The 24,356-nt window shown below is 44.9% G+C and overlaps 2 protein-coding genes across 9 annotated transcripts in view; one reads left to right on the top strand and one right to left on the bottom strand.

The window, feature by feature from the left end:
* LOC139052024 (uncharacterized) overlaps positions 1-24,356 on the bottom strand; it is a 266,591-nt gene that overhangs the window by 63,635 nt on the left and 178,600 nt on the right. The gene's annotated exons all lie outside the window — the stretch shown is intronic.
* The window catches only part of LOC139052022 (histone acetyltransferase KAT5-like), a 181,327-nt gene that overhangs the window by 16,483 nt on the left and 140,488 nt on the right, over positions 1-24,356 (top strand). Inside the window, exons 1-4 of one of the 7 annotated variants that reach the window (XM_070529093.1) lie at positions 6,975-7,136; positions 8,743-8,972; positions 20,363-20,395; positions 22,322-22,354. In XM_070529093.1, coding sequence (XP_070385194.1) covers positions 8,784-8,972; positions 20,363-20,395; positions 22,322-22,354 — 255 coding nt within the window. In that variant the 5' untranslated portion in view covers positions 6,975-7,136; positions 8,743-8,783. Of the gene's footprint in view, positions 1-6,974; positions 7,137-8,742; positions 8,973-9,614; positions 10,271-20,362; positions 20,396-22,321; positions 22,355-24,356 lie in introns of those variants that run through there. The other 6 variants (XM_070529092.1, XM_070529090.1, XM_070529095.1 and 3 more) reach the window with 6 other exon arrangements.

Raw genomic sequence — 24,356 nt, 5'->3', positions numbered from 1 at the left:
AGGGCGTGCAGAAAAAGAGCCGCATTAATTCAAGCAAACCGCAGGGTCTAGGCGACACCACGGAAGCGGTCGTACGTGAAATCAACACTTCGTTGCCTGCCGCGCTAGCTTTGCGGCTATGTCATTGCTCGAGGTCGCGGATTTGATCCCGACCGCGGCAGCGGCATGCATTTCGACGGGGGCGAAATATAAAACGCACGTGCACTTAGATTTTGGGACACATTAAAGGACACCACGGGTGTCAAAATTAATCCGGAGTCCGCTACTACGGAGTGCCTCATAATCCCATAGTGGTTTTGGCAAGTACAGCCCCATAATTCAATTGAAGTGTAGTACTTCTGCCACTATGCGATGTACCATGTGAGGCAATGACAATATGCAACCCTCTCAAAGATTATAAAATGTGGCGCTCAACAATGTGTCAAACCACGGCGTCAAACAAACACCTCTCCCCGCGTGTTCTGTGTACTACGCAGACAAGCGGCGGGTAACGCTTAACGTGAACTCAGCACTCTCGCGTGGACTGAACGTTGAGGAAATGAAACATTCACCGTCAATATCACCGCTAATTATCGTAAATGAAAGCAAACAGCCCAGAAAGCTTCGCGTAGATCTATTGCCACGGTGCGTGGGATCTGTATAAATTTTACTTCATTCCTACTAACGAGCGTACTCATCTGTGGGCTTGGTGGATTCCTGGCCCAAACGCCACTTCGAGCCGCAACACTCCCGAGTGCGTCGGTATTCGGCGCGCATGTCTTTTCCGACAGGCCGTTAGGTTCGCGGAGCGGATGGCTAAGTGGTGGCTTACCGGGTCTTTTTGAGAGTAGGCAGTGCTGTCCCGACCGTTTTCTGTGAGAAAAGCTGCGGCTTAGAAGGGTCATTGTCTCTCAATCATTTGACCCCACTTGCGATTTTGTGGCCGAGGCTATTACATCCGAGACACAAACTTGCCGGTTCACGCTACCAGACCGAACAACGAAGTGTAGCCCATTTTTAAATCTATTCAGAGCCGTTGGAACCATTTTACTCTTATTGTGACAGTACGCGCCGTATTTCAAGCGCCTGTTCTATCACAAATTACTTGTGATCAGAAATTTTCAATAATAAATTATGCTAAACAAGTCTGTCCCTTGTAAGCGGCGCTGCTCTTGTGCATCTGCATCCAAATTATAGGACATGAAAATTTCCATTTCATTTCATACCGCCTACCTTGGGTCAGCTTTCCAGCGCTCTTGGAAGGGCAAGGAGTGAGGGGGGTGGGGGTCAGGTGGAAATTTGGGGGGTGGGCGGCCGCCCTGTGCGTGCCTCGTGTAGGGTGTCAGCGTTGATGGGCATCTTTCATTCTTTCTACTTGTCTTATTGGCTCAAACAAAACGCCGCATGCCTCGTGGCCAGTCCCAGCCATAATGCTTCAAACAATAATTACTAGAGGGAACTCTGGCGCTAGTGTCTGCGAGCGCTTAATGCCTCAAAGTAAAATAAAGTAGCGCCATCTCCTTTCCTCCTCCTGCGCCGGCTCCTACTATGCGGTGCCGAACTAGCAGACGCTTTCTGAAGACGCTCTCCGCGCGTGTCTCTTCAACGCTAAGCGGCGAGAAGACAAAGCGTGAAGCTATATCAGCAGTCGGCACTCTTTGTCGGCATGGCAGATCGCTTTCTAGGTATACGGTCCGCGCGGTGGTGCAGCCGCCCGAGTACGTTTCGATCGATTCATAACGGTTCGACGCGGATGGTTAAGGCGCCGAAGAGCGATAACGGCTTATAATGATCGGAACGTCATCTGCGCACCTGTTTGCCTACGTGCCGTCACCGCTTCCTAACGTACGGCGATACACTCAAAAGGTTCTGTTCGCATAAATTCAGGCCAGACAAAGACAACGCCATGGAATGTATGACTGAGTCGACAAAGAGCACGTGCGTGTGAAGACGACCTGGTTGAAGAGAGCGAAAAAACTAAGGAAGCCGTAAACAACAAGTGGCAGCAAATGAGATTAGTGATTAGCGAAGAATCGCTCGCTTACCTCACACAGCCGGGAACATTGCGCTAGGTTCCAATCAGCCCGGTTGATTCTTTGAAGCCCAGACGTGCCGCGTCTCGCTTGGCACACGGAACTACGCTACAGAAGCACAAGGGAGGTGCGAAACGTGGTGCCTGCGTACGCCGCTCGCAATGTTTGGCAACGGATGGCAGCGGATGCAACAAGCAAGAAAAAAGCGCGTGACGGCGTCCGGGCAATGGGAGGGCCGAGCGTATTGGCGGCGAGGAGTTACGGAGTCGCCATCTATCGGCAGCGCCTCGCTGGCGTAGTATGAGGGATCACGTGGCGCGCTCCTCATAGGTTTTGCTGTCAGCGCTCACTGAAAACACCACGCGCGAGCTCTCCCGGACATTTCTGTAAGTACTTTCGAAACGAGAGAAGTTTCTTACTGTCTAAATAATAATCTTGGGCAAACTGAAGGCACACAATCGTTTTCAGACGCTATCTCTTTACCGAATACGTACAGCGAACGCCACTGCGCGCGGTCGCCGCGATGGAGTCTCCCGAACCGGCTTCTTGCGTGAAAAGTAGGTAAACGGTGGGAGCAAACTGTGTGAAATATGTTCTTATAGTGTTTGTATAACTAAATGGAGTGTAATAGAACGAAGCCTCAATGCAGCGATCGCGCAGATTCGCAGCGACAGGCTGCGCGTCTGCATGCTTGTCCGCGCACTGTGTCGCTTTCTCCGCGCGCGCGTTTTCGCACCGTGCCATGAGCGTTAGGCCGCAGAATATGAGCATTTGACAGTATACAAGCAACCATTGTTGCGTGGGCGCTATCAGAGCTGTTCAAAAATAATTTCATTGTAGAGACTTCGACGCATACGGGGACTGTGATGTGCCGTCGCGACGATTCAATCTTTTTTTTCTTCTAAATTCTTCGACCTTTCAGTACTATTCCTTGAGTTGCGTCGCACTGTATGTTTATCGGTGTTCTCAGCGTGCAATTTCCCGCTGCTCCTTTTTTTGTAATCCAGTGCATTAATTCATAACACAAACATGACCATATGCCATGCTTTTTTTAAATGTGCTTCTTACCGCTGCCTTTCCACTCCACTGAACTTGCCAGTATCTATAGCATCGACAAGTTCATAGGCCAAACCGCCATGACATTAGTCGGGCAGCGGACTCGGGCGAGCGTCTCAGTGCGCGTTTTCAGAACATCGCAGACCGGGCGCCGTAGCAGAAATCTTCCTCGCGTGTGTGCTTGCTGCATACCCGAGTTGTAGCCAATGACTGTTTGCCGGTTTCATGTTTCGCGAGCCAAGCTTCACGCAGCTTCTTGTCCTGTGGCTACGTGTGAATAAGGCTGACACCGTCCTCCGTTACATGCGTCCGGCCCTGCGGCACCGAGCAGTAGCCTGCCATGTTGCGCGCCTTCAAAGGCAGGCACTACCTATTGTAGTGCTTTCAAGCGTTGTAAAGGAGACACTCGAAGCGGGAAAATTTCGCCACTAAATGAGGACCGCAGCGTACGAGGGAATTTAAACTCGTTTTCAGCTCGCTTCGGCGCGCCCGAAGCAGCCGACGCGGCCGCTATGCCCACGTGATCCCTCCTAGCACGTCACGCCGACGGTGGCGCCAGCTTTTCCAGTGGTGGAGCTCGAGGCCAATAGGGAAAGCGCAGGAGAGGACGGTGGCAATCTTCAATGGATGACGCTACTTTTTCTATATTAAAAGGTTTTACGGGAACATCAAGTGGGGTTAGTACATGGATTTGCCTACACTTCGTCCTTCTGGCTTCAAACTGCTTCGTGACTTTGTGAACTTCATTTTAAACGAAGAGCTGTTTAATAAATATATTAAGAAACATTTTAAAATTGTCTGACGGCAAGGTTCAAACACAGGACCTCCAGTGCAGAAGTATGTTACTGAAACCATTACGGGCCTCGTACGCACGCATCGACAAGCTGCATAGAACACCTTCATGAGTTTTTCGCGGGCAAGCGAGCGCATTGAGATGCTTGGCGCGTTTCGATTTGGCCACCCCATCTCTCTCTTTTTCTCCCTTATTTCTATTCTCCTACTCCCTTCTTCCAGCGCAGGGTAGCCAACCGGACTCTTGACTGTTTAGCCTCCTTGTCTTCCTTTTATCTCTCTCTCTCTGACAAGCTGAACCGCTGTAATTAGCTATTGTGCGTGTTCGTAGGGTTTTCTGCATTTAGGCAATCATAGATTACTTTGAAATTTAAGACAATGAAGGCAGGTAAAGCCCACAAGAACGTCTCAAGCCACAAAAACGAAGCTCGGACAAATCCATGTACTAATCATCATTACGATCGCAGCGGCAAAGTTTCCTCTGGCAATTGTTGTAGGAAGCTACGGTCCCTGCCGTGGCCCCAGCGATGACAGCCCATCTTTTATTCTTTTTGGCCTTCCTCATTGGTTCGCACTACGCCGCGCACCTCATGGCGGGTCCTAGCATGGAGGAAGGAAAAATGAAGCGTCACGTGACAACCTTCAAGCCTAGTCTTAAAAAATTTTGAGGAATGGGATGATGAGAAATAGGCCCCGATGTGATAGGCAAGCGGCAGATTTAGTCGGCTCGCTTTGGTCGCGCCTGCTGCGGTGGTTTTGAAATATGTGCACATAGTCGTTTTGGCGAACGCACGCCTAGGTTGAGTGAAGGAGTATATGTGCGTAAAGCAGTCGAGACGGTGTTATGTTAGTCGAGTAACGCACCGACCCACCACGCGGCTCGCCGCTTGAGCAAGCAGTAGACAGGCGCCAAGCCTGTAGCGAACTATACGGCATCGGGTGATTAATCTGCATTGCGCCAAGCAACTCGCGAGGACCCCCTCAAGGGCGACTGGTCGCGTTTCGAGGCGGTTCCAGGAAAAGGAGGAAAGCTTTCGCACTGTAGACGTGTGAAGGCAACCAAGTCGCCCTTCCGACGGCGATTCGTCGCATTTCGGGGCATCTTCTGGCAAACAATGATGCATTTTGCCCCTGCCAACATGTGCAGGCGATAAAGCGAGCGTCCAGGGTCCTCAGCACTGCTTTCCTGTGTGAAAAAAAATCGTCCTATCTCGTGCCCAACGGCCCAACGATGGACTGGCGAGCCGGAGACCCCGACTATATTTAACGGCCCATTGTTATGGCAGACGGCCGCAATCGACGCTGTCGTTCTGCTCAATGCCTCCTGCCTCTCATCAGACCGGCGGTAACTCAACAGCCTTTCAATAGCGTAATGACGTCGCACCACACTATGTTACCATATAGTGGACGTAAAGCTTAAGGAAAGCGACGACTTCGGCGGTTACAGGGCAGACTAATGCTATTTATTTATTTCACAACGAAAGACGCACAGTAGAGCCTTTTACTAAGCAAACGCGCGACAAATATCTATTCCGCGAAACTTCTCACCTCATCCTATATAGGTCCAAGACAGCGGAACAAAAAAATCTCAGTGCCCTACCACTCTGTGAAGAAGGATGACCAGCGAAGCTGTGTATGTGGGCCCTTCCTTAATGGCGAACTACACCTCCGCCACCGGTCGGCCCGGCATTGCACTAGCCTCGGGATCGGCCCACGTATGGGGAGCGCTTAACGCCTACTTCACCTCCGTCGCAGGTCGGCCCGGCATTGCACCATCTTGGGGATCGGCCCAGGTATGGGGAGTGCTTAACGCTGATTCACCTTCGCCTCGGATCGCCCGGCATTGCACCATCTCCGGGATCGGCCCACGTATGGGGAGTTTTTTCTTACGACACGAAAATTTCCTTGGACGGTAAAGGCATGACGCTCCGCTGTAAAATTGGCAAGAAAATACGCGCCGGAGTTTACGGTGCGCAACAATACGGTACGAAACAATAGACCACGCACGGGGCATACTCTGGAGAGGTTTCGAGGTGAAAGCGCTAACTGCAGTAGCCAGCGCAAGTGATGCTTTGAAAATTATGTCGTCATGGGTCTGGCTCCCCAGTCTTTCTCCACGTTTCAAGGAAACGCATTTGAAGCGAAGAACGACGGCCGCGGCAGCAGAAACCTACGCGTAATACTTCCTATCGGTATCGTCGACTGGTTGCCTCCATCCCCCCAAGCCGAGTCGGGCAGATCCGGCATTCCCCGAACTCAGAGGTAGAGGTCAAGCGCGCAAGCCGATCGTCTGACTCGTTCTCGAAGGAAATGGTAGATGCATAACAAGTGCACGTGAGCACTGCCAATGTCCGATGTTTCGCCTAATCCAAAGCTGCCGGCGCTGCCGGGAAAGCCAGCGGACGAGCGTTCGTCGGGACGCCAGCATGCAGCGGCCTAGGTCTTACTGCGGACCGTCGCTAACAGCGGCGACGCTGTGATGTGATGACGTTGCGGGAAACGCTTGAATCGCGACGGCTGCTCCGACGACAGGGCTCTGAGCGCCTCAGAGGGCTCGAAGATGGAGGAGAGTGATCGAGATGAACCAGCCGAACGCAGGGCGCGCACCCTCTTTCAACCAGCCGAAGACAACGCCGCCTGTGAGAGCGCTCAGAAACGACCAACCGAAGATGCCATAAGTGCCTCCATGCATTTGGCGGCAGGCGCCACTAACCCACTAATCGTTACCACGTGCCAAACAATCACGAATGATCCGGCAACAATGTGGGTCTATTCCTACGCCAAAGATGGGCCTTGTGCGAGAGGGTCGGCTTCAGAGAGATTGACTTGCCGAGGCTAGCAGAATCACATGAGCCTGCCTCCTAGTTCTTTCCTTCTTCCATGGGTTTCAGCGATGACAGCCATTTGATATTATCTTCGGCTTTCCGCGTTGTTCGGACGACGACGCGCGCTTCGTGGCCGGTCTCAACGATGGCGGCCATCTTTCATTCTTTTCGGCGTTCCTCATTGGCTCGGACGACGACGCTCGCCCCGTGTCTAACCGTGGCTGGTCCCAGCAGTGATGACCGTCTTCCTATCATGGTTGTGTAGCGTATGCACGAGAACCGTTCTAATGTTGCCAAGGTGGCGCGCGTGCTCCTGCGCATTCTGGAGCACGCGCACGAGAGTGGAGTGGCACGTGCATCGCAGGAGAGTTCGCGTTCATCGCCGAAGAGGTTCGCCGGCACCATTGTCTGAATTCGATTTTTACGATCGTCAGTACTGTCGACTTAACGTGTAAGTAAGCTGCACCAGCACCATAAGCAGTGTTTCTGTGTTGCATCTATACCGCCTGAACTTTTTGGCCATGGGTACTAGAGTGCGCGTGAGTTTGAGACCGCCTTGTCTCCTTCCATTAACCTCGCGAGTCGAGACAAGCTGACGATGCGTGATAAAAGGCGTGACTGGCGCATACGGCTCAACGTTCTTTTTTTTTTTCTCCCACTTTCTTATGAACTCGCCGTTTCTTTCTGCGTGGTCTGCGAACGACGCGCGGGGAAAAAATTACTTTGGACGTTGTACGGGCTCCGACGAAGCCTTTGTCATTTTTTCCTTGCTCACGTAATTTTTCTTCTCGAAGCTCTTGAATTATGTCTTGCAAACTCACTGGCTACAATTTATAAATAGCAATATGAGCCATAAAGCAATTAAGAAATTAGTGAATTTTTGTTAATTAGTTGAATAAGCCTTTCAATTTCTCGTGCTAGTATTGTCTGCCTCTTCGAACAATCCAGCTGAAGGACAAGAATTGTGCTGTCTGCCACTGGTGATATTCTAAAATTTTGGAAAAGGAATATGATCGCCTCGTATATGGGACTCTTATTAGAGGCTTCAGCTATACAGGGTGACCCTACTGTCATGCACCAAGATTTAAAAATATGCACACATGATGCTATGTTGCTTAACAGAACTAAGGTAATGTTGTTTGCAGTCGCTTGGAGATACTCGTATTAGTTTTTGCATTCTGCCTAATTACATAATTAGTATTAATTAATTTATCAACTTCTCAAACATTATAATTAAATGAAAAATGTCAATGAGGGAATTGTAGAGCAACATGAAAAACTACTGATACAGCTTTCTCTTGCTCAGAATGTGCTACATTAGATGTTCTTCCAAGTGCGAAAGAAGCCTGTGAATACACGCAAAATTGCCACGCGACTGGCCACTCGGGGCATTTTGCATGTATTTGTGGGCTTCTTTCACGCTTATAGAAACATTTATGTAGCACATATGGAGCAACAGATAGCAGTATCTGGTTGTTCATGTTGCTCTACAGTTTTCTTATGGACACATTTAATCTAATTATAATATTGGAGAAGTTCATTTATAAATTAGGACTAATTATGTGATTACGCGGAATGAAAAAAATCCGAGGATCTCCAAGCGATGGCAAACATTACCTTGGTTCTGTCCAGCTACGTGGCCTTTGCATATTTTAAAATCTTGGTGTGTGTGCAAGTTGGGACGCCCTGTGTATCATTTGCCACTCGAGATCAGTTGGTTTTTCACATATAAAATTGCAGTTATATCTGCTCCTCCTGAAATTTAAAACACTGTGTTGGGCATACCATTGGAACCTAAGAGCCACTTTAACAGAAATCATTGTGACAGAATGAACCTGGACCAAGTAGCGACTGGTACTCGTTTAAACCAAGCCATTAAATAGGAAGCATGATGTGCCCAAAAATTAGAAATGGCTCTCAACAGAAGGAAAACATTGTTTGACCAGTTTCATTCCTTTTTAAATAAACTCTTGCGTGCTTGATTTCTCTTTCTCTTTCTTCCTTTCTTCTCTTTTTCTTTTTATTTTCTGGCTGACTTGGGCATGAACAAATTGCAGGTGAACTTCTTAGGCCATAGCTTCCGCCAGCCGCGGACATAATGGAGGAGGTGCCATCTGGTTGTGCATCCCTGCACGGCAGGGGGAAGTATGCGCATTCGTATCCTCAACATGCAGCCCGTGCTCTTCAATGCCACTCTCCCCCACGTGTCCTATCAGCCTTGCGTCCCAGGGACGACCGCTCCCTTGCTGTTGGGGAGTCTCCAGCTTGTTCACCTGAAGATGAGAATGTGTGTGCACTGCATTGCTTTAGGCACTAGCTTCCTTGCAATGATCCGATACTTCAGCGCATCAATGTCCTGACCAGTAGTTGGAGAGGGTACAAAGAAATTTGAGAATGCGAGGGAAAATGTGGCAACGGTGTGTGATGGGGGAATGCAGTGAGATTCGTGTGAAGGAGTGTAATGTGAAATCTGGTCAGGCATGTGCTCAGCAGGAATCTGCACCGCTGGCTTAGTTTCTTTCGTTTCAGCACGTGAGTCACTGCCTATTGTGTCACTCTCTTAGCACATGCTCGGCCAAGTAGAAGACAGGACATAAAATAAATTAGGAAGGCAAAGGTGGGCTCGGTGGCTGTGCCATGACACAGCCTTCTCATCCACTGACTTTCGCAATGCAGGTACTCGTGACTACCTTCGCCTACGTCTTGCCAGCATTCTTCAACGTTTCCTCGGTCGTCGTACCACAGCTGGAAATGCCGTTCTGCAACGGGAACTACGGAGCCCTTGTTTTGAGCGCCTCGGAAGCGTCGACGAAAGCCGCGCTCCCCCACTGTATCCTCGACATCGGATGGAAAGCGCAATCGACAGCGACAACATCGTTCCTGCCAGCGTATAAAGAGCATCGCTTCCCGCCTGCGCTTTGTGGGCTCGGTGGCTGTGCCATGACACAGCCTTCTCATCCACTGACTTTCGCAATGCAGGTACTCGTGACTACCTTCGCCTACGTCTTGCCAGCATTCTTCAACGTTTCCTCGGTCGTCGTACCACAGCTGGAAATGCCGTTCTGCAACGGGAACTACGGAGCCCTTGTTTTGAGCGCCTCGGAAGCGTCGACGAAAGCCGCGCTCCCCCACTGGATCCTCGACATCGGATGGAAAGCGCAATCGACAGCGACAACATCGTTCCTGCCAGCGTATAAAGAGCATCGCTTCCCGCCTGCGCTTTGTGGGCTCGGTGGCTGTGCCATGACACAGCCTTCCCATCCACTGACTTTCGCAATGCAGGTACTCGTGACTACCTTCGCCTACGTCTTGCCAGCATTCTTCAACGTTTCCTCGGTCGTCATACCACAGCTGGAAATGCCGTTCTGCAACGGGAACTACGGAGCCCTTGTTTTGAGCGCCTCGGAAGCGTCGACGAAAGCCGCGCTCCCCCACTGGATCCTCGACATCGGATGGAAAGCGCAATCGACAGCGACAACATCGTTCCTGCCAGCGTATAAAGAGCACCGCTTCCCGCCTGCGCTTTGTGGGCTCGGTGGCTGTGCCATGACACAGCCTTCTCATCCACTGACTTTCGCAATGCAGGTCAGTAAACCATGCTGCCTTTTCGCTAAAAAAACTAACAACTACTGTCTGGTACAGCTGCCGAGCCTGCAGTGTTGCATTTGTGTCGCTGGTGAATGTTTTGGTGTTATGAAATCCCTCCTGCTCTTGTCGGGTGATATAGAGACGAACCCTGGTCCTGACAAATTGGACCGTGTTCTTGCTAAGCTGGAGACGTTGTCAACCGGCCAGGACCAAATAATAACCGATGTACAGGACCTTAAACATCAGATGCGTTCTATTGACACAACTATTTCTGATTTGAGCAAGCGCGTAGCAGATCTAGAAAATGTTTTCCAGGGTATTTCAACTCTCAAAATTGATCTGCAGTCTGCCCAATCTGTATCCGCTAAGACTGCTGCTCTTGTTACTAACCTTGAAGCTCGGTTAGATGACGCCGAAAATAGGTCACGCCGCAACAATTTGATATTTTATGGCCTTTCGGATTCTAATTCGCGCGAAACGTTCGTTGAATCGGAAGAATTGCTAATCCGCCATTGTCGTGACAAATTACGCATAACCTTGGACCCATGTCAAATTGAGCGTGCACATCGTCTGGGCCGCTACGAAGATGGCCGTCAACGGCCGATTATAGTTAAATTTTTGTCCTATAAAACAAAAGAAACTGTCCTCTCAAATGGGCCCAAGTTAAAGGGCACCAATTTCAGCATTGGAGAAGACTTTTCCCTTCCAGTTCGTAAAGCACGCAAACACCTTGTTGCATTTGCAAAAGCAAAAACCGGACCGTTCTCCCTGCGATACAAGACTTTGTTTCTCGGAAAGAAACGCTACACCTTCGATGCCGCCACAGAAACGGTTACGGAAATAGCATAGCGCTTACCTCGCCATCGTCACAAGCCTAATCTGTGCGATACCACCCCTCGAGAGAATATTTGCCTCTCGGTTATCTACACCAACATACGCAGCCTGCTTCCAAAGAGCGATCTTGTGTCCAGCCTCGTGTCTTCAACGGGCAGCAACCTGCTCATCTTGACAGAGACCTGGCTAACTGATAACATAAGTGACGCTGAAGTTCTTTGTAACCTACCTAACTTTAATCTTTTCCGCACTGATCGCACAAACTCTCGAGGGGGTGGCGTCCTTATTGCTACAAGCAATAAGCTACAGTGTTCCCGCATAAACATCTCATCAGACCTTGAAATATTATGGCTCCTTTGTCGCGCCACACCAGTATCTATATTAATTGGCGTTTGTTATAGACCCCCTCACAATAGCCCCGAATTCCCCCGTAAACTTCACAACATTTTAAACGAACTTAAAACTAGACACCCTAAGGCACACATTCTTCTTTTTGGGGATTTTAACTATCCTGGCATAGATTGGTGTGCCCCTAATTATCCTATTTTTAGACAGGATGAATCCCGTGAATTTATGGATGTCTGCTTAACTTTTAACCTAGCCCAACTAGTAACCCAGCCTACACGCATCGCCGGAGATACTGCTAACATTCTTGACCTCATACTATCTAGCCACCCCGACAGCCTGAACACTATTACTTATCTCCGTGAAATCAGCGATCATAAAGTCATTCATGCATGCTTTAACTTCACCCCAATAACAAAAGCAACTTGCCAAAAAACAATTTCTCTCTACAACAAAGGAAACTATGAGGCCTTCAACGCGGAATTGGAGGCCTTTTTTCCATCATATCAGGGGTCATTTGACGAACAAGACATCCACACAAATTGGTCAATGTTTAAACATAAAATGAATGAACTGACTAATAAATATATTCCCAAATGCAGCTTCCGCGCTAACCACCACAAGCCATGGTTCACCAAGACACTGGGAAGATTAGAAAATAAAAAGAAACGCCTTTTCCGTAGTGCTAAACTGAGCAGAACAGACTGCGCATGGGAAAAATATTACGCTGCTGAAGAGGCGTATTTGGTCGCAGTAAAAAACGCTAAACATTCCTTTTACCACATCGATTTGCCAAACATACTTACAGATAACCCGACTAAATTCTGGCAGCTTTTAAACCCCCAATCTTCGCGCGTTGTTACCCTGACTGACGATTCTGGACGTGTTATTTCAGACGTTGAGTGCGCTAACATATTTAATTCTGCCTTCGCATCTGTATTTACTAAAGAACAAAAACCACCACCCCTCATGACAGCCAGTGACCTCACAATTGCAATGCCAGCCATTACATTCTCAGAAACCGGCATATCCCTTCTTATAGATACGTTAAAACTTTCTTCATCTACCGGCATTGATGAAATAAACACAAAAGTCTTAAAAAACACTCGCCACACGTCTACCAAGTTTTTATGCTTGCTATTTTCGCAGTCCATTTCTACAGGTATCATACCCCACGACTGGAAAGTGGGGAAGGTCGTCCCAGTCCACAAGTCGGGTAAAAAAGATTCACCACTTAACTACCGCCCCATATCACTTACCAGCATACCCTGCAAGCTCATGGAACACGTCATTTACTCTTTAACAATGCAGTTTCTGGACTCAAATAATTTCTTTCACTCATCACAGCATGGATTTCGTAAAGGTTACTCCTGTGAGACTCAACTAGCCATTTTCGTTCACGACCTGCATGCCAACCTTGACGCTAATCTCCAAACCGACGCAATCTTCCTCGACTTTGCTAAGGCATTTGACAAGGTACCCCATAACCGCCTATTTCTGAAACTTTCCAGCCTAAACTTGCATTGTGACATACTAGCATGGATAAAAGAATTCTTGACTCATCGCTCCCAATCAGTCATCATCAATAAACAAATGTCTAGCTTACTACCAGTTTCCTCAGGGGTACCCCAAGGATCCGTCCTTGGGCCTCTTTTGTTTTTAATTTATATTAACGACCTACCTCAGAAATTAGATTGCCATATTCGGATGTTTGCCGACGATTGCGTTATTTACAAAACAGTTACTGACACCTTTAACCAACAATCCCTACAAAATAACCTAAATCTGGTAGAAAACTGGTGCAACGACTGGCTAATGACACCTAATATAAACAAATGCAAATATATATCTTTCCACCGTCACAGTAATCCTCTCCTGTTTCCCTACACTATCTCTAACGTTCCTATCGACCCTGTCCAATCATATAAATATCTCGGTGTTCATCTTAGCCATGATCTCACGTGGAATAGCCATATCGCGAATATTATTTCATCTGCTAACAAAACGCTTGGCTTCCTAAAGCGTCATCTCCACTCTGCCCCCCTGCATGTTAAGCTACTCGCATACAAATCACTAGTTCGATCAAAATTAGAATACGCATCGCCCATCTGGTCCCCGAAACAAGTATACCTTGCTAATTCACTTGAATCAGTTCAAAACAGGGCAACTAGATTCATTCATTCCTCGTACTCTTTTGATATCAGCATATCATCTCTGAAATCGCAGTCCAACCTACCTACTCTTGCACTTCGTCGCCACATTTCTAGTTTGAGCTTATTTCATAAATTCTTTTATTCCGAGCTATCACAGGAACCCTACATCTGCCCTCCCCCACCACGTTTCTCTCTTCGCAGCGGACATCAGCAGCAGGTGTCTCGACCACGAGCACACACAGCAACTTTTGCTTCGTCATTCTTCCCCCGGACTGCTTGCGACTGGAACGACCTTCCCCAAGAACTTGCTGCCATCACATGCCCATCTATGTTCCTTAACCAAATTACGCGTGCGCTTGCATCACAATAATCATTTTTGTTTGTATAACTCGTTCAACATTTTTCTGTTTACTTAACCTATATGTGTCCCACCCCTTATGTAATACCCTCACATGAGGGTCTTTAAGGAAATAAAGTGAAGTGAAGTGAAGTTAATTGAGAGAAAGGCAGTTGAAATGTTAGCAGGAGTGTTACCATAATCGTCAGTCAGAAATTAGTAATGATTTTAATGTAGCTAATGCGGTCTTTGACAGTCAAAAGGCATGGTTCTTTCTGAATTTTTCTTGGTGATCACCTCATAACTATAGCAATTGCTACTCGAGCTTGGTTGCATTTTCACATTGTGTAAAATTGCAATCATCGCTGTCGAACCTGCAGTGTGACTTTCCAATGTTTCAGTATAGAAAACGTAGGGACAGCTGGGCAAGTTGGTGTGATAGCATAATTATAAAACAGCGCCAGGGGTGCAGATGGAGAAAAGAAACCACAGGACGGTGTGCTGACTCTCAACTGCACTTGTCGAAATGTCGAATATAAACCATTCAAAACCGCCACCTGGCAGACAGAACATAGATGGACAGATAACATAAATTGTTCCTGTCTGCAAGGTCGGGGGTTTGAAAGGTGTATATTCCATGTTTCTAAAGTAAACTGCAGTTGACAATCAGCACACCGTCCTCTTGTTCCCTTTCTCTGTCTGTGTGCATGACACTGTCTTCTAACTACTTAAGTATTGCGAGATGACATTGGGCCCAAATGAAAATATCGCTGTCTTGAAAAGACCTTATTGTGGGGAGCCTGGAATGCCAAAAAATATCCTGTAAACAGAGGAAATCTATACTTAGCGAGTTTGTTTTAAAATTATGTTTGATTCAGAGCTTCGTGTCCACAATAGATGAACAACATTGTAATATTGTTGATCTACTTATATTCACGCATGGTAACAAATGTCTTGCAAGTTCTTGAAAACATTGTAGGAAAAAAAGCATTTTAAAAATTGTCTTCATTATACTAGCTTAACAACTTGATCGAAGTAATGGTAACTTCTCGTTTATGTTTCTTCTGAGGGATGTACCCAAACACATAGTCTATTCTGAGCTGCGTGAGAAAGCTCTTGTGCTGAACGATTCATTTTGGATTGAAGTAGAGAAAACCACCTGATATAGAAACAAGCAAACCAAGTACAAAAATGCAAAGTAAGTCACTGGAGTAATTAGGGTTGCTCTCACTTGGTAGCATTTTGGCTCCCTCGGTTTAGTGGTAGTTGTCTGTGGTCACTGGCAAAGGTATACTTCTAGAACTTTTGGTCTGGTATGCACATTTTTTCTTTCCAGCTTCCCTGGAATGGTTATGTTGCTTTGGGCTTTGTGGCTCAAAATGCTTTTGCATAATGTTTCTTGAAAACATAGAGTATATAAGTTGATCGTACAGTTACAGATAAGTCACAAACTACAATAAATTTTTGAGTAGACTACATATGCTTTGTATTTCTGTTGCCATGTCGAGCTTCCGGTAATTGTGCATCTTGTATTAAAAAGAAGCAACACTTTACCACATGAGATCATTTAATAAATGAATTAGAAATGAATGGCTTTAGATATATTGAACGAAATGTTTAATTATTTGTTTCCAAAAATAAAGGAAGAAAGACTAATGGGGAGTGGGAACTTCAGAACGAAATTCTAACTTTTGGTATGTGCTTTCACACAAGCACTACTTTTATAAGTGGAAGAGAACGGAAGGAAATATGTTGGCATGTGCAACAAGGTACCTCTTGTGAGATGATGCTGGTGAAACGTATATATGCTACTAGTGAGCGTGCATATAGACTTGGAGAGAAAGAGAAAAGTCAGTCGTACTAGTATGGTTACACACACACACACACACACACGTACACACACACACACACACACGTACACACACACACACGAAAGTGCACTAAATTTGCTTATAGAGGGACACATGTGACTGCTGGTGCTTCAAAATAAAAAAACGTCAACTGAAATGAGGCACTTATGTTAGAGGCACAGTTTATTGCAATACTTCAAATAATCAGTAAAAACTTGATGCTGACTTAGCAGCTGCTTTTTCTATGCAGCAGCAAAGCTTTCTACTAAAGGAATACTGCTTCACTCATAGGATAAGCTGCATAAAACATAAAGTATTTATTACTCATTCATCATTTAACTTGGAGTGTCCCTTCAGGAAGCCATTTTTTACATGGATCTGTGGTTTTATGAAGTTTCAGTCATAACACTACATAACACTGTGCAACCATGAATAATCCTGAAAAACCGAAAGCTTTATTTACTAGTGAGAATTTTACGTTGTTTTTTTTCTCTAAAAATTGTTTGCCATGTTTTTCTGTGCATTGTCTTCCTAAGGCAACACCTTAGGTTCATATGCTTTTTCTAAGTTGTAAATTCTATGATCGCTCATGTTTTCACGTGCGCAGATGTAAGGTGACAGGCTGACTTCGTAGGCGCCAATTTTTTATAGAAACTAAGATTTGTATGAGACAAGCCCAGGAATTATTCTATGATCAATATCCACCTTTTTGTCTAGGAACGAGAAGACATCATGAGGACTGGAATAACTGGATACAGTTGCTTTTCTCAAGATTTTTGGCATATGGGCGACATCTTAACACTAACTGACTTTGGTTCCACAGCTGCAACATGTGCCTAGAGCACTTCATAAAAGGGGTGTTAATCTCCGTAGTTATCCACGCGAAAATGTGAGAAACATTGCAGGGGTAACAAGAAGAAAGAGTATGAGCGAAGCACCGAGCGACTCGCAATGTAGATACGTTCTGTGTAAAAGTGTGCTTTATGTCAGGCCTCTACATGCATAGTGCAATATATTTTTCCATTATATTGCCTTCTGATGGTGAGTTCTCCAAACAGGTGCCAGGATTTCTACACAAACACACTAGTACTAACAGTCTTAGCACTAGACCAGAGCATGCACTCGTGGAAATATTTCTCTGCGACTTCCTTTGCTGCTTGCCATGTTCTTTGAATCTTATATACTATCTCAAACCTTCTTTGTGTGCCATCATTTTCATATCGTGGAATAGAAAGCAGTCGTGGGAGTTAGGTGCAGAATGTGAAGAACAGCTGTCTGTACAAGCGGAAAATTCATGTGAGGAAAGCGAGGGATTGGCCGGTGTATTGTCATGATGCAAGTTTGATGTGTTATCCTACATCATGAGACAACTGATTAAGACACTTAAGAAAATTTTTTTAGGCTTTCTATTACTGGGCCTTTCTGGCACAAGTTCCTTTTGTGTAATTTCTCCTGTTTAAAAACAAAAAGCTAAATTATGCCCTTTGTACTGCTTTCAACCTGTCATCGTTTTTTCAGTCATGGAAAATTTGGTGACATGCTGAGACAGCAGATGTTCTAATTTAGTTAAAGCTCCATCTTTATCTTCAGCTGTAATCTTCGAAATGGAGTAGCGCTAATTCCCACAACATTGTTTCAGTTTTGTGCACACATGTGCTCGGTGCTGCTTTTCATTCATGAGTCAATACATAAATTGCTGTGATGTGGAACTTTGTCAGTTTAATTAAAATTTAGTGGTGAATCATATTTGGCAGAAAATTCAAAAGCTTCGCAAAGATCAGTTGTGGTTGAGTGACTACTTGGATGTTTTTTCTTTTTTTTTTGCTTGTGCCACTAGTCCCACTTGAAGGGCATTGAGAGCTTTCATTGTGATATACAGACGTTCTGCCATTGCTGAGGCTCTCCGACCAGTTCTGGGTTTGACTGTGACCTGTACCTTTGCCAAATGTCTGTTGTAGCAGTGGTTGATTTCCATTGTCATCTTTCCCTGTTTAAAACAAAATTGGTGAAATATTTTTTGTCCCTTGAAGTCAGCCTTCACTCTATGATACAGCTACCTTACGCCTTGAAAAAAGAAGCCCTTCTGCGATAACCTACTCTTGCCCTTACCCACAGTACCTGCTGGAAGACAATTAAAATCACTGAAGCCAGCGGTGTCATCTAGTGGCGTAGCAAGCATACCACTTTATGTAGTAGCAAGACAGCTTCGTGTTGGGATCTTTGGCTTGTCATTCACTAAGTACAATAGGGCTGCTGAGAGCCTGACTTGAAAGGGCTTGCAGGCTCACTGTAACTCATATTCGTTTAAATGAGTCTTCTCATCTGAAATCAACCCCGTAGTACCTTTTGAGTGCTGCATTTGAGACTAGGGGTGTGCGAACACTCGAATGAAGTGAAAATTCTGTAATTCTATTTGCAAATCGAATACCTACTATTCGAATTTTTTAGTATTCGGTGTAGAGACCCGCATAGTGGCGCATGTTGCATATGTTGCAAAGTTCCTGGTGCTCGATACCATGCTGGTGAGCGCCTCACTTCATTGTTAGTGAGGTGTCTCGTACGAATTCCGATTTCAGAATATTTGTTGGGTGGCAAATGATGCTGAATGCGACAGTGACAATTGCTCTTCACCATCGGAGCCGACTGCAGTCGACTTGCACAGTACAAACGATGGCAGGCAAAGTACGCATAAAGTAGGGATTGAGTCACGCGATGCGCGGGGCGCGATTGTCGTGCAGATTAGCCTTATGATAAGCCTCCTGCCTGAAGGCTGGGAAATCCCTTCTGTATCCTGAAGGAAAACTCAACAACAATACTTTCCATGCAATAAAAAGATTGCCATAAAACACAGGTCCACAAATAAACTGAGAAGCTCATTGATATTCAGTACAGCATAACGTCACTAATCCTTTAGCTGCAGAGGGAAAATGGCTAGGGGTGTGCAAATATCAGAATTTTCGAATACGGATCAAATACGAATACTTAGATTTGAATATCAAATAATGATATGCACATGCATTTATTAGCAAATTGGGTTACTTTGTTATTTTGGAACATTGCAATTACATTGTCAGTGGTAATTAAAAAACTAGTCTGTGTATCTGGCTAATGTTAACTTGGAAAACTTCCGCTAGCTGTACTCACCAGACTGTGCCTTACTATACCGGATCAAATGCCTGTAAAGTCGGAGGCATTTGACCTTGTGCCAGTCGTCACTCATTGCACTTACTGTCAGGCCGTAAGCTCTGAATTGGGGGTGGCAGTGCAAAAAAAAAGAAAATTAAAATTAAAAAAGAATGAAAGAAAAGAAAAAAGAAATGCACCTCGCTGTCCGCAAACCCTGCCCCTTGCTACTGAGAGGCTGGCTTTCCCGCAAAGTTGAGACGTTCAGTGCTAAGTGTGCTTTACAAGCGAAATTTCGCTAGCAGCACAAAATCATAGCAAAATTCAACACAGTATCGCCTCAGTATGCTTATATTAGATAGAAACAAATGCTAAGAACCGTGCTTGGTCAAACACAGCCAGGAGTATATTCCATGTGATTCGAATATTCATATCCAAACGAATGCGAATATTAAATATGATCTTTGATAATATTCAAGCTTTTCGAATATTTGCACACACCTATAAATAGCTCTTGATTCTGTTGATAAAATATATTTTCGACCTTCACATACTAGAACTCAGCTGTGATCAGTACTGGCATACAAATTAGAAGTTCCCTTTAATAACTGTAGACTGTGCTGTATGTATATCTTTGATTGCTAGGTACCTAAGTGACTGATAGCTTCCTAAATTCTAGCAAGCATTAAACTTTGTAATAAATTTTCTGATATTCGATCTGATATTCAGCTTTCTTTTTCTGGATTCGATTCTTTATTCCTTTCAAAATCTACCATTCAGTATTCGCACACCCCTGGAGAGTACCTTTTATCTGGCAGTAAATCTGCCTCACCTGCTTTGTTGTAGTAAGTGCCGTGCAGGGAATGTGAATATATAAAAGGGTCAACTCCTGTTTTGATGTGCCTGCAGCAAACTCTTCACATACTGGTGTGTTCAGTGAGAGAATGTATGTCTGGACATATCATACTCAGCTCATAAATTTATTAAGATGTGTAGCATGACAACTGCTGTGCTTCTGTGAAATACACCGAGAGTGCAGAGTGAAAGAAGGTTACTTGCTGCCACAAAAGTTGGCACAGGAAGCATGAAGCATACGATTGCTATGGAAATGTCAACTAGGAATGTGTTTGCAGCATACTGAATGCTGGCAGGAGTGGGAGGAACCTCACTCTTAGCTGGGCTGGAGATGCAGTTATGGGAAATGGCTTGCACTACAAAGAAGCGAATAGTCGAGTTGCTTTAACCTTAGTGGCCAGTATGCCATATCTCTAGCGTTTTTGAGACATTTTCTAGTTTATATAATGTGTTAGAGGGCTTTGCATTGTGATTTTTCTGCATGTTTACATTCCTTCAATGTGATAATAGTTGCCTTAACTGTTCTTGTGGGTTTCATTAAGTGCCTTAAAAAAAAATTGGGCATAACATTGTGTCTTCATTCTCTTTGCAGACTCCACGCTTTGCTGTTGTAGACGTGCTCGGAGTAAGAATATTTCTTCTGAAATTTATTTTTTCTTTGTTTCTCTCACTAAGAAATGTGCTGAATGCAGTTTTGTGAACTAAATGTGTGTGTGTTAGGTTTTTTGTTTAGGAATGTCTTCTCATTTTCTGTGTTGTTTCATTATTCGTGGGGACATAGCCACATCCATCATTCATATTGTTCAAGCATTTTGCTTAAGCAGAAATCAATGAAACTTGTTAAATTTGTGAACCTGTGATTACATACAGAGGATGACTTTCTTTGCCTGTGCATTCCTCACAAATCAGCTAAAGCATAGATTTATACATATACCAACATGATTCCAAGTTGTGTGCATGGACACAGTGTAAGGGCCCCACATTTCTTTTTACATCGTGAGTTTTCAAGCATGAAGGAGTATTGCTTCAGGAGTGTTCTCGCTGCGCGATGGTTGAAAGGTATTTTGCAGTGACACATAGGGTACAAACGTGCCTTTGAAAGCATTCCACTTCTGTTTTCATTTACTACAAAAAAAAGGTCTTTTGCAGTGACACATAGGGTAGAAACCTGCATTTTAAAGCATTCCGCTTCTGTTTTCATTTACTACAACGGTAGCTAGAAGCTTGAAACTGGGCTTGCTTTGTACATTCCTGTCCATCTGTCCTTTTATTACTCTGACAAGGGCTGCATTAGTCATTATCATCAAGTTGTTTATTGATTCGTTGTCATGCCACCTTCCACTGAAGTCTGTTAATTTTTTTCCTAGCACCCTTGAAACTGAGGTCCTTTACTGTGAAGGGAATGCTCCTCAACTGCACATAGCTTTGCAGCACTTAGTATTTAATTACTCCAACTTTGTGTCACTTTGTCATCAACCTTCTCTGATGTTTTGTGAAAGGGATCAGTGTTCTGCAAGCCATATCAAGCAAGGAGGGAGTTGGTAATAGGCCACATGCACACCATTTGTGTGACATTCTTATGGTTATGCTAGCGCTCACGATGCTTCTTATTCTTCCCATGGCAAATGGCAATCAAGGTGCTCTAAAGAATACTTTGGATACTTGCTGTTGTATTGTTAGAAATAAAGAGGTAATTAATAAACTTAGCTATGCTCCGTTGACAACCTTAGTATGCCTCCTTTCTTTGACAGTTCTGTGCACTTTCCATCAAGCCGACCTTGGATCACGACTGCCATGACTGAATGCAAATGCCTGCATATCTGTACATGGCTGTAACGGGAGAGGGTTTCTTCGGTTGCCTTTGTTCGCTTGCTTTCTGTACCACTCTCCTTGCTGGCCAGGCCTCCCGCTTATCATGAGATAGCTCCGATTGGTCTAAAAAGTAAAAGAATCCAGCCAATTCTGCTGTTGTGTGGCATTGTGAGGTTGCACAGGTAGGCTAAATGTGGTTGTTACGTGTAAAATCTCAGTCAAAAGACAGAGGATTTGCAGGATCTGTCGTAGATTGCCTGCTGCTTGCAAATGAAAGAAAGTTAATGGACAAGCTAGTTGGTAATGGTATATAACCAGAATTTCACAGAAGAAAGAACACGGGACTGATGGAATGCTTGTGCCATGTTCTTCCTTTGTCCTTGTTTGTGTTGCACTATCATTCATGTAAGCAAGTATTCGTACGTGCATGTCTAGCAACTGGGTGGCTATATTTACCATCTTGGAAAAGTATTGAAGGACCCCTTTACAGTTAGGCTCTGTGCACACACACATTTCCGCTCGTATTTTTAAATACTCTTTTTGTAGTAGGTGGGAGAGCTTCTATCTTGTTACATGATGCATTTTTTTTGCTGGGGGCTCTTGTACTAATCATAATGGAGTTGTGCTTGTGACCTTTTAACTTATTTGACTGCATTTTTTCTAGCAGAGTTCCTCTTTCGTAGTTGGACTAGTTGAGGAAACTCATGGTGCCACGCATGCTTTCCATTTTTCTCTCCAGGATGTGCTCCCTGCTGTGGTAAATATGGTCGAAGTAAGGACTTTGCTTGAAAAAGAATTTATCGCTTTCTTTTTGTCTTGAGTAATAGATGCACTGTATGCAGCAACACAAGCTCTTTCATACAGTACATCTGTTATGTGTGGTGTGTGACATGTCTTTGTGTAGTGATGTGCGCAGTCTGTCACTTGCATGGTCATTTGCTTAGCATGCTTGGGTTTCTAAATGCTGTGAAATGGGCAGTTGGCTGTTCAGAAAGAGTATAGCAGCACGCATGTCCACTATGCTTTAAGAAAAGGAAAAGGAAGCAAGAATCACGGAGGCGAGGGTCATGAGAAAAATGTACGTACTATATGAGCTTTCAGGGCTCCAATATGGTAGGAGGCAGGAATGTTGCAGACAAAGGTTGAAGTAAGAGGGGAGTGCGTCTGCTTTTGGGAGGAGGAGGAGGATGTAGCTTGCCCCATTCCTTTATATCATTTTCACTTATCACGGCTACTCCTAAACCCTTTTCTCTCGAACTCTTTGCTTCGCTCTGCAAGTTCTAGTGTGTAACAAGAACTTCCGACAGGGCCTGGTGAGGGGCCCATTAAAGTGATTACTATTGTACTGACGGCATAAGTTTAGAGGCTTTGGATAGTAAAATGGGCAATATTATGCTTTATGCATACGTTTATATAAATGGTATTGCTTCTAACATCGATCACTGTTACAGTAAAATTATTTGCTGACGACTGCGTGATGTACAGTATTGTTAATACTCCTCTTGCCAAACACTACTGAACAATAGTCTCTGTAAACTTGCGGACTGGTGCGAACGAAACGACATGGAAATCAATTCTGATAAAACAGTTGCTATGACAATAACCACAAAGAAAAAGCCACCGTCTCGTACATATAGCATTGCTAATAGAAGTAATCGGCCAGTAACCTCTGGCAAATATCTAGGACTAACTATCGTGAGCAACTTAAAATGGGATAAGCGTTTGAAGAACGTTTGCACAGCAGCATTTAATAAACTTTGTTTTCTTCGCAGAAAATTGAAAGCCTCACCATCAAGTGTTAAACTTGAGGCATGGTGCACTGTAGTTCGACCAGTCCTTGAGGACGCTTTGGCAGTGTGGGACCCACACTACACTAAAGATATTGCACAAGTAGATTGTATTCAGCACCTCGCTACTATATTTATTGTATTCATCATCTGTTGCCGATATGTTGCAGCGACTGAATCTGGAGCCGCTCCGTGTCTGCCAAAAGATTGCGAGACTAAAAATGCTTTATCTATCAGAGCAGAATTGGTTTGCTGTGTGAAACTTATCTCTCCCATGCGCAACACAGGTCATCTAGAATAAATCACTCGGATGTTATCCTCCCTTACTTTGCAAGGACGAAGATGCTTCAGAAATCTGTTTTCGCTCACAATTGGAGAGTGGAATTGTCTGCCAGCATCTGTTGTTGATTGTACAAATGTAAACGCCTTCGCTAATTATCTGTCATTTCACTTGATGTATAAAAAAACCTCCTGCTTGGGCAGCACTGCTGACTGCAGTATACTTAAATAAACTAATCATGACTGTGTACAGCCAACAGGCAATGAATCCAATGAAAGCATAGGGGTAATTATCTGTGGTTGAAATTGAAATGTGAATAATAAGGAAAATGAAAATGGGTGAACGGTTAACTTGTCGTCGGTGGTAGGGGGACCCACAAACTCAGGTTGAAGGTTGGGCTCCCACTGGCAACAAGTTGTCTTTTTGTCCACTTTTATTTGCCCTTTTCATTTATAGTTTCTGTAACTCTATTTCAACCACACCTAATTATACCCATATGTTTTCCTTAGCTTCAATGCCTGTTGGCTGTACATGGTTGTCATTAACGAAAATCGAGCCCTTCCCCGTTTCCCTTCTCGTTCATCTAAAGCATAGCGTACTGTTAATTTATTGGCTGACAAATATGTAAGCTTTGCATGAAAGCTTAAGCTGTGGGTAACTCTTAACAAACTGCTATGTGAATTCACACATTGTCAGCATTGAACTTG

Source organism: Dermacentor albipictus, unplaced genomic scaffold, assembly GCF_038994185.2.
Source record: "Dermacentor albipictus isolate Rhodes 1998 colony unplaced genomic scaffold, USDA_Dalb.pri_finalv2 scaffold_17, whole genome shotgun sequence".
Lineage (NCBI taxonomy): Eukaryota > Metazoa > Arthropoda > Arachnida > Ixodida > Ixodidae > Dermacentor > Dermacentor albipictus.
The sequence above is the reverse complement of the archived record's forward strand: the minus strand, read 5'-3'. Positions and strand labels throughout refer to the sequence as shown.